At 36.3% G+C, this 13,238-nt stretch overlaps 1 protein-coding gene across 2 annotated transcripts; it reads left to right on the top strand.

The window, feature by feature from the left end:
• Positions 1-6,631: 6,631 nt before the first annotated feature.
• On the top strand, positions 6,632-12,633 carry LOC133724484 (nifU-like protein 4, mitochondrial). 2 transcript variants are annotated; one of them, XM_062151240.1, is made up of 8 exons: positions 6,632-6,759; positions 6,861-6,949; positions 7,529-7,886; positions 8,058-8,219; positions 10,016-10,191; positions 11,014-11,117; positions 11,285-11,396; positions 12,339-12,633. In XM_062151240.1, the coding sequence occupies exons 3-8, from the start codon at positions 7,685-7,687 to the stop codon at positions 12,405-12,407; spliced, it is 825 nt and encodes a 274-aa protein (XP_062007224.1). In that variant the 5' UTR covers positions 6,632-6,759; positions 6,861-6,949; positions 7,529-7,684; the 3' UTR covers positions 12,408-12,633. The 2 variants fall into 2 exon arrangements, with proteins under 2 accessions (XP_062007224.1, XP_062007225.1); XM_062151241.1 differs by having other exon boundaries at positions 7,482-7,886.
• Positions 12,634-13,238: the final 605 nt, after the last annotated feature.

Below are 13,238 nucleotides of genomic sequence, written 5' to 3'. Positions count from 1 at the left end.
CGATTGTTCAATTTTTTATATTAAAATCAAGTAAGGAACTTTCTTCTTAAACATAATATAAGTAATGATTGTTTCCTTAAACAAATACACTTAAATGACTTAATGTATTAGTTGGTGATTATATCAACACAAACTAATGATGTGACAAATGCCACATTATTTGGGATTAGAATTGAACAATCATGTCGAATTAATTCCTAAAATGTAAAGCAAAACTCAACATGTCTTTTATGAATTGCCATAAAAATTGATCGGTATTTGCATGTTTGATAGACTTAGGCCTTTAGTGTTGATGAAACAAATATGCATTCTTTGAGCTGAATCTGTATTCTCTTCATTGCCTCTGTGCAAATGTGGTAGAACAATCTCAACTCCTCTGGTTGTTCGCTAAATCTCAAAACGCATGTGTCCCAAACTGGATCTGCAAGTGCGTGCTCAGGTACTTAGGCCTTAATAAGCATATCCACAAGTATGGCACGAATCTGATGTAGGTTGTATGGTAGAAATGAAAGGTCCTGGATCAAAATGTTGATGTTGAGATCAACTAGCTGCCTTCCGATTCCTTAAATTATAATAAACAATAACAGAATCCATTACCAATAATCCAAAAATAAATCTCCAAACAACCAATCAATGTCACTATTATCAAATATTTTTATGCTTACCAATCAGTGTCACCTCCACAATGGCATTCATGCCAAACACCAAGTCAAAAGTTGTAGTCCATGCGTCATCTTGAGCGCACTTGTCAACGTTGTCCACAAATATAATCAACATATAACTACGAGACTGTTGGGAGACATGGGCATGCAAAGCCTCAAATGCGTCACCACCAACATCAACATCAATGTCCATCTTGGTAACCAAGGTAGGAATGAAATCAGCCTAAGCTATCACGAACAGTAGATCAACCTCAGTGATACAAAAAGTGCACTCAGCCTACACCGCACTGGACAATAACTCCAATTGCCGGACCACAACATCAGTGCAGTAGCTCTTCCCATTACCGCTTCCTCCGTGGAGGAGCAATCCACCAGAAGTCCAGTGAGTCAACCTCTCAATGCAATAGTAGAAAATTTCGGTCAGCTGAGGTTGACGGTGCACAAGCTGAGGCAGTGGTGGTAAATTCTCAACTGCATGCGTTCATCTAGTTAAGTTAAGTAAGGAAACTAATAAGGACTTTGTATGCGTTCATCTCTGTTCTTGATTGATTTCTTTCATCCACATGTTTTAATCTATGATTTAAGTTTAGATTACTTGTTTTCATGTTAACTTCATCCTTAAATCTCCTTCGTTCCTTGTATCTATCTTGATTCATGGTTTGATTGATCACCTAGGTTAAATAGTTAGATTAGAATACAAACTCTTTTAAACCCCCTCTTATCTTGTAATTTTCATAAATATTTATACTTTGTTTTATTTTTGTTTCATACTTTGCGAATAATACTTATTTGTTTAACGTTTTTAATAGGAAGTGTACCCCAATCCTCAGCTTAACACGGACCCTACTTATTCTAACTACAAATTCGATGCAGGGTTAATTTTCAGCATTTATTTTGAGCGTATCAAACAGATACATGATAAAGAAACATCCAAAGTTTAAGATGCTGCAAAGAATCTACAGGTTTTCTTGCCTTTAGTTTCTTTCTCATATTATAATATTGTTTTACTTTTCCTAATTCATTCACTCATCATATGGTATTTTTGGTATAATAAGGACGGATTCGACTCCTCTAAAGTGAGGATTGCGTGAAGTTAGTAAATTTCATAAAATCTTAACCCTTTAGGTAATCTAATGGTTACAAGAGTCCACATCATCTTTTTATACCCTAAACCATTTAACGTTGCCGTTAATCTAACATTTTTGGTTTTTTCCGTAAACATAACAGCCTCCTCTCATGTGTTGGGAAGTTTGATCGATCCTTTGTGAACTAGGGATCCAACTCCCAACTATTCTCATTTCTTCCTATCTTCCCCAAGATCAGATTTCAATTGTAAATTCAATTGCATCATGAATTTTAGGTTTTTCAGTTTTGAAATCTAGAGGCTTTCACGTGAAGACACTTTTTCAGTATTGGTGTGAATAGCAAAGGACTTTCAACTGTCTTATTCAGTATTCAAAGAAACTGCAGAGAGTAAATAGCTGACTAGGGAATCTCCAACCTCTGCTCTTTGATGAATGGTTGCTTTAACTTTTCAGTACTCATCCAAGTTTGTTTATGGCCTTTTCAATTCTCATCGTTTATTTAATCATTGGTGAGTAAGTATTAATCATAAGCCATAAGAAACCCTCACCCACTTTAGCCTAGAGAAGAGTATAAACTGAATATAGAGGCAATATTACCTGATTTGATTTACATTCTCGTAACCTTGAATGTTTTCCATTGGAAAAATAGATAGAGCGAAACAGAAATGAATTAGACGTGATGGAGACAGAAATGAATTAGACGTGATGGAGTTCACGACGGTTTGCGGACAATACCAGTTAAAATTACATTAGCTGATTTGGCCACTTTAATAACCATTGGATTAATTAAATGATTAAGATTTTATGAAATTTATATAACTTCACACAATTCTCACTTTAGAGGAGCCAAATCCAATAAGGACAATGGGTGTTTTGACAAAAACCTATTGGCTGGAGCGAAATACTAGTTTCAATTATTTGATGTACCAGTAGACAGTGCCTATTAGGCTGCGAGTGCGATTCTCTTAATTTGTTGATGCGTATAGAATAGACCTGCTAGAGAGAATGTTTTTGGGGTGGGTAGTTTAAGCTGAAAAACTGAAAACCCGGCTCAGCCCGTCTCGAATCGGCCCGTTTGGTTCGGGCCTTGTTAAAAGTTGTGAGATACGGTTCGGGCCCGGGTCCGAGCGAGCCTTGAAATTCAATTAATGTTCAACCCGTTAGGCCCAATAGTTACTCTTTATACTTGTTTTTTTTTTTTGGGGAAAAATGCACCAACAGTGTCTGGACTCAAAGAGGACTGTCAAAGTGATACCCGAACTTTAAAACGTATCAATGTGATACCTGGACTTATATTTTCTTGTCAACGTGATACCTATGTCAAATTTCCGTCACAGCATCGTCAAGTCTAACCACGTGTGACGCATGTGACGCCTAAACTAAGGGCAAAAAAGAATTTTTACTCCATCAAACCCTAAATATTGAAAATTAAAAATAAAAATTGAATAAATTTTTTTTTTGGTTACAAAAAATTGAATAAATTATTATAATGAAAATAAAAGTTGAATTCTTGAACAACAAAACCGCCGGCACGATCCCCCCTCCTCCGCCACCGCCATCACGTTAGTAACAACAACAACAGCAGCACGAATGAGCAAAATACGAGAGCCCAGATCTGTTCAAAATACCCACCCGATATGGAATTAATCCTCCATCCATAATTTTGAAATCTGAAGATTAAAGACAAGCTTTGATCTTGAGTTTGCTTACCTAGTTCAGATCAGAACAACATACGAAGCAAATTAAGCAAAGATTAAAGTTAAAATCAACTGTTCATCTTTCCTTTATCTGAGTTTCTCTTACAACTTCCAAGTTAGAGCAAACCCATTGATGACATGAACCCAACCAAAGAAAACCCATTATGTGTTTCATGAGTCAAAACTCAACAAGAAGAAGCTACGAACCCTTGGCATGAACAAACTCACACTATGCTTCATAAGCCCAACTAAGCAGAACATATTCAAAAAAGAGAAAAGAACAAAGGGATTCAGAGAATTTATTTTCTTGAAGACCAACTTTTTCTTTCAGGAAACCAAACAAGCAATTGATAGGAAACCAAACAAACAATTATAAACCACACAAACTACACATATGCCAATCACTGTGATCAAGTTTCGATGATGAAGGAGACTCAGCATCTTAATATCAGCCAAAAAATTGATGACCTCGAAGAAAAAATTTCTAAAAAAAATCTAAGCAACTCTCATCCCTCAAACTTTACCACCACCGCCACCACAACCCAACCTAGTTCCGACTCGGTCCAAACCAATTGCCTCTACCCCTACCGAAAACCAACGGCGACTTCATCTCACTATCCTGCAGATCGCCATGGGCTCATTCGTGCTTCGTCGTACCTGCCTTGATCCTCCGCGGTGATCTTAGTAAGATCCCGTTGGCTTTTGCTCATCACGAGTGGGTATTTTGAACAGATATGGGCTCTCGTATGGGTTGGTACTAACGTATTTTGCTCATCCCCGCCGCTGCCGACGACGACTTAGCCACCACCATTCTCGTTCTCTCCTTCGACCCCTTCGTATACACCATTGATCAGAAACTCAAGACCCGCCAACCCTCCACTCTCAAATCACAGCTCCAATCCCACCCCACCATCCTCTCCGTCGTTCCCGACATGCAACACCACCTCCACACCACCCGCATCTGCAACTTCATCGGTCTCGCCGACAGCTTCGGCCTCTGGACTAACATTAAGAGTGGAGTTGGAGGAGGATCGATTCTGGGTAACTGATGATGAACAGGAGAGAAGAAGAAATTTGTTTAATTCTCTCTCTCTCTCTCTCTCTCTCTCTTTTTATTTATAAAATCCATTTAAATTAATTATTTTATTTATATTAAATCATAAATCAGATAAAAAAAGCTATTTGAGGGGCACATCAGTCATTTAGCTCTTTTTTTTCAGCGTCACGTGCATCACACATGGTTAACTTAACAGCACCGTGACGGAAAGTTGATATAGGTGCTACGTTAATAAGAAAATATAAGTCTAGGTATCACATTGATACGTTTTAAAGGTCAGGTATCATTTTGACAGTCCTCTTTAAGTCCAAACACTGTTGGTGCATTTTTCCCTTTTTTTTTGTCTGATTCCTTACCCATCTTTTATTCTTTTTATACTAGGGTTAATAATTAAATAACAAGTGTTTTTTTACCCGAGGTTTTGTCTCGAACTTAAGCCATAACACAAAAATGGGTTGTGTCAAGAAACGAGAGTTCCCTTTTTCTTATTTAAACCGGAATAAAAGGACTAACTAAGAAAGAAATGGCACTTTGATTCGATACCATTTGATTATATATCATAGAAATTGAAAAGGTTCTTTTTGTTTATCGAAATAACAAGCAATTTTTTTTCTTTATTTTTTTTTCAAATTTAATAAATCTTTTGTTTCTTTACCATACACCTTACTAAATCTTATTATTCTCACGGCTATATATTAAAAAATCTTACCTCTCTACCCATCTCTTTCCTCTCTCTGGCCGCACCCCCTTCTTCTCTTCCTCTTCTACTCTATTGAGCCTTTTAGTCCTCCACCTAGTTCCAGTTCATTACTTCATATCGCATTTAATTGAAGGGACCAAGAGATCCCCATATCACCCAAAAGGCATGCGTATGTACCATTGTATTAAGAAGGCTAGATAGTTAGGATCCCTTGCTCTTTTCTATGCTCGAATATTTAATGAAAGATATACCGTTTTTCACGGATCGTTTAACTCTCTTATGATGATCTCTTCGTTTTTATTCTTCTTCTAGCCAAGGATTGAAATTTCTCTGAAACTGCTGAAATTTCCGTAATTTTGAAGTACCGAAACGAAATTCATATGCTATATAATTTTCGTAAGGAGTTTTCCGAAATTTTCCGTTCATTTCCGCGAAATTCTTAATTTCTGAGATATCTACACACAAAAAATATATTAAAATATTCACATAGAAATTTTGTCCGAAATTTCCAAAATTTCACATGTCACCAACAATGAGTTTTCTACTTCATATTTTCATAGAGAAAATATAAATTTGGATTTTATTTGCAATCAAGTACAGGGGATACACAAGGAAGACGTGATAAGCATTTGTCTCTAAATGAGTTTGAATCACTTTATTCGAGTCTTGGCTCAATAGACATAGGAACTCAATATAGTGACTTGTTGGGTTACATTCTAGAGAAGGGACTTTTTTTTATTTTTTAAATTTTGTTAATTGAATAAATTTGTTCTTTATTAATAGCCAAAAAGACGAGGTTACATTGAATTCCTATAATAAAGTTGAACTTTGTTCTTTGCGATATATTTTTTTGTTATATAATAATGTAACCTCTAGCTAATAGGTTTATTATAGGTTGCCCTAACAAAAGTTCTTTTTAAATGTTCTTTGTTCTTCGAGTCTTGACTCAACATATCACAATTCTATTATAAATGTACAATTTTAAAGAGATTATATTGTAAATAGGTTTATTATAGGTTAGTTTAATCTATGTAAAAGTTTCATTCAGAAATATCATTTTATAAATGAAATTAATGTGATTTCTTTATTTTTAACCGAAATTTCCATCAAAATCCAAACTTTCTCTGAAATTTTCTTAAATTTAAAGTAACGAAATCGAAACCAAAACCGAAATTTGAATCCTTGGTCTTAATTAATGCATAAGATTTTTTTTTCTTTCAAAAATCTCTAACATAAAAGAAATTTCCTAGCATAAAAAAAGAGAGAAAAGAGAATATTAAAGTAAATGGACAGGTGTGAAAACATGTAGGTAAAATGGAGCTGGGAGAGAGGAGAATTGGGATTTGGGCACAACCAGGGGCGGATCCAGCCACGGGCAGGTAGGGCTCAAGCCCCACCGGGCTTTTTGGGCCCAAAAAAAAAAACTAGGTATATATGTTGGGTTTTTCGGGGAACACTCTTTTCCTCTCTCAAGCCTCCTGAAGTGACCGAACTACGGACTCCCGAACTCCAGCGCTGTTCCTTCACTTCTTCTCCGTCTCCGAGCTCCAGCCTCCAGGTATCTCTCTCCCCCTCTCCGTCTTCTTCTCTGCTTCTTCTCCTTTATATTCAGATATACCCTTTTTTTGAAGTTTCTGATTTCCGAATTCTGATCTTCAGTTCTTCCGTTTTTCGGCGGCTCGCGGCTCAGCCCTTGATCAATGTTCAAAATTGCTGGGTTATTCACTCCAGTCACTCCACCGAAAGAGGTATTCTAGTAAAACCCGATTCATCTCCAAATTGAAATTGTTAATTCTGATAAATCCCAGTTATTGGTGGGTTGGGTTTGCTGAATTTGTGCGTGTATGGAACTAAAATTTATTGGTCCCCAAATTGAGTGTAAAATTTTAGAACTGGTTTGGTGAAGCTATGTGTCTAGGGTTAAATTATTTATCTTTATGTACAAATTTGAAGAAGGGGCAGAGCAGTTCCGAATAGATGTTGCCCATAATCCAAATGATACAGAGGAGTCCATTTGGTGCTTTCTCTGTGAAGCTCAATTATATGGAATTAAGGAAGCAAGGGAACGGTTTCTTGAGACAAGCTATTGATACCAAGATAAGGGCTTTGTAGCTTTAAACTTCAAACATGTCTTTTAGATGTCTTTAGGGTCCTAACCGAGTATCTTTAAGAGGGGATTGTTGTTAAGATATGTTAAGAATGCATTTATCTTTCATGTTTTTGTGTTGAACCATGAACTGCTGAATTTGCAGCTTTTGTGTGTGTAATTCAATATTTCAGGTTAGTGTCAACATTTGTGGCTGAATTTTTTTTCCTTCCTCTGTTAGGAAGTTCAAGCCCCACCGAGCTTGTAATCCTGGATCCGCCCCTGGGCACAACCAACCGCACAAAACGTACTGGGCATACGCTCCAACGTTCTTTTGTTCCTTCAGAAATTCTTACTTCTCGCGATTTCCTTGTTCCGAAACACAAAAGAAAAAGAAATGAGGGGTTTGGCAAGATTGATCGGACGCAGTCTTTCATCTCACAAAAGATTCCAACCTTCTGGACCATCCACTACCTTCCGCTGCATCTCTCGCCGGACCTATTTCCTCTCTGCTTATTTGGGTCGCCGTATCTCCCCCTCTTCTTCTTCTTCTTCTGCCTCATCTCCTTTCGCTTCTACAAAATGGGGCCTTCTTTCAGGTTAGTTTGTAAAATCAAAGCTTGGAAATTTAATGAAGGAAAGCTAAAAAGATTGCACCTTTTGATTCAATTTTGGAGTTTATCGATCATTATTGGCATCGTTGGTGAGATTTAAGTGAAGAAAGTAAAAGGAATAATGGGCTGTCTGTAATTGGTGTTGCATTTGTGCAGGGCAGAGGAGAAGCATGTTTATACAAACACAGTCGACACCCAATCCTGCATCTCTTATGTTTTACCCCGGGAAGCCTGTTATGGAAGTTGGCAGTGCAGACTTTCCGAATCCCCGATCCGCCATGAATTCCCCACTGGCCAAAGCCCTTTATGGAATTGATGGTAAGATCATTCTTGACACTATTTATGGTATTTGTTTTCGTGATTAACTATTGGAAGATATTAGTACTAGGAGCATCTAGCTTTCTACTGGCTCTGTTTATGTTTCATTTAATTGGACTGGTGGTTGAAAACCGACTTTATCAGGACTGCTAGGACATATTTCTATGTGTTTGATAACTATGGCTTACAGCATGCACCTATATGTAACTCCTCATCATTATTAACTGCACACGTCTGTGCCTAGATGTTTTCCTTGGCCCTTAAGAGGATATAGATCATAAATGATTTCAGAGGGGAATTCTTAATGGGATTAGAGGGATTGTTTAATGGATGGGGAATGGTTCCGTCTGTATACTGTGGTTTATATTGAGAGATGGAAAAGACATGTCTTTTGAGAATGCGGAGGTCCTAATTGGAGTTCTAAAGCACTATACTGTCTGCACCCTGCCTAGGGTTCAGTCGGGGAAGAGAGTGCTTTAAGATTTACGCTGTTGATGATTGTAGACACTAGCTGTATACTGCATCTGAACTGTATAGATAGACAAAAAGATGCCTTCTATGAACCAAAACAACTTCAAGAAATGATTGTGTACTCATTTCCTTTTTCCTCTTAGGAAGAAAACTTCTAGACAATTTAAACAATGTTTTTCATTAATAGACTTCAACAGTTCACAGGATTGTTGATCAATTTATAATCTTTTAAGTTTCCTTCTGACTAGCAGTCCTCAGTTGCTCAGATCATATTACAAAAGGCCATTAGCCTAACTTGCTAGTTAAATAATAATGGCAACTGTCCAGCAATTTCATTCCATTAAAGTTATCCGGACTCGTTGCTAAAATACAGCATAAATATAAAATAAAATTGAATTACTTTATTGCAATGCTGTTCTTTAGAGAAAACACACTGCTTTGATGTTGGTGTACTTGTTTCTTTAGGTTTCAGTTTGCATCACATATTTACTTATGCATAGTTACTCACCATCTCCCCCACACAACACACACAGACTAACTTATAGGACCCACTAATTTTTTTTTCAATTTCATGTCTTCTATCCTCTATAATATCACAATAGCCCTTATTAATCTGGAAGTCATTAGTCAGGGTCACTTTACTCTATACCCACTGTCGCCCCCCTTTCTTTACTTTCTATTCTTAGCTTATTTTTTTTCTTCTTGTGGTTCTTTTCTTCAGTTTTTAAGTATACATCGATTTTCCAAACAAGACTAGAGAATTTTATTCTCAAGTAAAAAGGAAGAAGAAAACGCAAAGAAACCTTATCTCAAGATCTCCAAACGATGAGTTGAGATTCATTTTCAAATGCAACTTTTTTACACCATATATGAGATTTTGAGTTAAGGGAGTGCTAATAGGGTTTATAATATGTGTATTTGGGTAGAAGAAGATCAGTTTGTAAAGATAGAATAGTTTTCTTTTAAACTTGAAAAAGCAGTTTCCCTGTAGGTCTTTCTCCACAAGTTTGAAATATTATAGAAATAATCTCAAAGATACCCAGCAACAGTATGACTACTTGAATGATATTTTGGTTACAAAAGAAAAAGGTTTTTTTTTTTATCAAGTCTGTTGATCCCAGAACAGCTAGTGTTGTGAATTTTTTGACCAATTGCCGAAAACTTGATCCCTAGTATTTTCCAGTTATTGTTGATGATGCAGTTTGAGTGAGTTTAAATGTTTTTTTTTTTTTTTTCTCTTTCTTTCCTTTCTTTTGGTCTTGAACTTTTATTTCGGCATTTTGTTAGTTAAAGTAATAAACTTAACATGTTTTCCTGTAATACAGGTGTCACTCGAGTGTTTTTTGGATCAGATTTTGTTACTGTAACTAAGTCAGAAGATACTTCATGGGATCTTTTGAAGCCAGAAATCTTTGCAGCAATCATGGACTTTTACTCTTCTGGGGAGCCACTCTTTCTCGACTCAAAAGCTGCGGCAGCAAAGGACACAGCTATTAATGAGGTATGTCCACAAATTCATGTCTGTCAATGCATTTTGAGTTTTTATGCTAATTGACAGTCAGCAGAACTGAGTTATACCTTCGCTCTGAAATTAGTTTTATGGATTTATCCCAAGTTTCATGAAATAGCATGTTTCTTTTTTACCTTCTTGACTTTTGAAAATGTTAGTCTCACTACAACCTTATCATACCTATTATTGTGCCTATCCGGGAGTCGTAGCTACAATAACATCTGAGTGTCTTCTGGAAGGACCACTGGTTACTCTTTATTGTTACTCTTTTGTTACTCAGAGACCAATTTAGTTGCTCTTTTAGTCTTCTTGAAAAATGTACAAAAAGAAAGTGCCATTTTGTTAATGCAAAAGTAGTTCCTTCGATCATGCGCTCAAAGTTGTGAATATATCTGTGTGCCCGCTTTAACAGTCAATGATGCCTTGCTAGCTCTTGAAAATAGTGGGTCCCCTTTGGACAGGGACGTTTTTTTTTTTCTTGTTTTAAAATACTATTTATTACGTCTTGTGGTGGAATATTATTGATACAACAATACTAATAAGGACTTGCAAGAAAGTCATCCACTTTGCGAATACTCTGTGTAAACCTCAGTGATGAGGGCATGCTGTTATTCACCGGGATGTTTCTCATGCACAGAGCCTGCCAAGACTACGAAGCAGAAATTAGAACTTGAAATTTTGAGCATATAGTTACTCTTTTCTTACTGGCCAAAATAAAAAACTTTTTGTGTTTTGTGCAAAAATCTCATAAGATCCCTTTTTTTTTCCATTATAAATCCAATATTTATCAACATGTTGTGGTTACTGTTGCAGGATGATTCAGAAATAGTTGCCATGATCAAAGAATTGTTGGAGACTCGCATCAGACCAGCAGTTCAAGATGATGGTGGGGACATTGAGTACAAGGGATTTGATCCGTAAGTTTTCCTTCATTTAATTTAGTCTTTTTTATTTTGATGTTGGATAATTTTTTACTTTCTTTTTGTTTTAGGTGGCTTCATTTTTTATATAATGTAATTTTTTAATAGTTATATATCGGAGAGTTCCTGATTATTTTTTATCACTTCTTGAATATTGTCTATAGAGAAACCGGAATAGTTAAACTGAGCATGCAAGGAGCGTGTAGTGGCTGCCCAAGCTCATCAGTCACCCTGAAATCTGGCATTGAAAATATGCTCATGCATTATGTACCTGAGGTAACAAATGACAATCATGCTTTGATTCTCAAGAATGTATATATCTTTTGGACTAGAAGCCTTGTCTGTAGACTAACTGTAGATGCGCCATGCGCGTGCACACACACACAACAACCATTTCTTATATTGGTTAAGATACAATTACTTGTAAAGGCAAAGGACAGACAAATTATCCATCTAAGAAAGTGTCCTAATACTTATAGAGGAACATTACAGTGAAGCATAATTCCCATCCAATCATGATCTATCTGTGTTAAATTGGCCGTAGAATGATTAATCAAAGAAGCCCACTGAGATTTCAAAATGTGCTTCTCTCCTAAGGAATATCCACCTTTTTACTTGTATCCCTAGAGAAATTTGAGAATAGTGAAAGTAAGAGATTAGAACAGTATGACTAGTGGATACCCAAATATAAATTAAGTAACAAAGAGGTGACAGATGAATGTCCTTGCTAATTATCTTCCCATGTCTAATTTTGTTTGCACGAAAAAATGTAAGCTCCTAGAAGAATGAGTATATTCCTCGGTCCTTGAGTTATGAATTTTAAAGGAGAGGACAAAACGTGCTCAATCCTGAAATCCCACCCATTAGCCTGTACTTGAATTATCTAGTAAAAGAATATGACTGAATTTCTCCTAAATGGGAATCTCAACACTTCATAAAAGAATACCACTAGGAAACAGTTTCACATTGCTACCAACTGCTTGTCCAAATTTCCATTTTATCTTCTGGTCTCCAAAGTTTTCAGGTTTCAGGACCAGAAATTTATTCTCCAGCTTTACTTCTTGCTTCCTACCTCTTATAGATTATCACTTCTTTTTTTTATTCTATTCAAAATGACATTGTTGCCTTCCCCCTTATTTGTCCAAGAAGTTGGAACATATTGAATAAGTTCGTTAGCTCAAGATTGTCTGTATCTGACATGGATATCTGCATTTACAGGTCAAAGGTGTGGAGCAAGAACATGATGAAGAAGATGAAGATGCAGCATTAACGGGGCATGTGGAGTAGAGATTTATAATTTTCTTCAAAGGAGGCATAATTTTAGATAGAATGGTGAGCTCACGAGGGATTGGGTAGCATTCCTGTACAGTAGCAAATAAAGTTGTATTTAATTTATTGATTGGTCACTATCTTAGAATTATTGATGTTATAGCAAGAATTTAGAGCTTTAAATTGTATTACGGTGAGGATGACTGGTTTACTTGGTCAATCAAAATTTTCCTCTTCTTCAGAAGGCTACTGATGCATTTCTAATTTTCCCAAGAGATCTGGGTTGAACGTGTTGAAATGCATGTTTTGGATTCTTGGCTGTGCAGTGAATATGTCATCACAGGCTCACATTGCGTAATTTTTGTATGTGGCGCTAGTGATTCATTCTGTTGTCTACCTATGTCTTTGCATTCCGGCATAATGGCTTCATCTTGTGCGAGTTCATTCTTTTGCCTTTGTCTGAATTTGAGCGACTCCAGTCTGCAGTGTTTTCTGAAGACACCAAGCCATACGAATATTTATTTGACATGATAATTAGAAGTGTAGTTTCAGGGACGCGAAAAAACAAACCGCCTATTAGTGGAATACTATCATTAATCTTAACAACAGGGAATATCATTCATTAGGTGCAGATGTTCAATCCCAGTAGAGAGAAACCAAGTGTTTTATTATATTGCATCTCCTAAAGGATACAAAACTAATGTGATGAATTTATCCACGACAGATTGTGAGCTCAACAAAGAGTTAGAAATTTCTTTTTAATTATTTTTCACCAGAGTTGGAAAATTATAACAGAGTGAAATTTGGTACCCCAGATTGCAATTTCTTTTTATTATCAAACAAATTCTT

Source organism: Rosa rugosa, chromosome 1 (assembly GCF_958449725.1).
Source record: "Rosa rugosa chromosome 1, drRosRugo1.1, whole genome shotgun sequence".
Taxonomy (NCBI): domain Eukaryota; kingdom Viridiplantae; phylum Streptophyta; class Magnoliopsida; order Rosales; family Rosaceae; genus Rosa; species Rosa rugosa.
The sequence above is the reverse complement of the archived record's forward strand: the minus strand, read 5'-3'. Positions and strand labels throughout refer to the sequence as shown.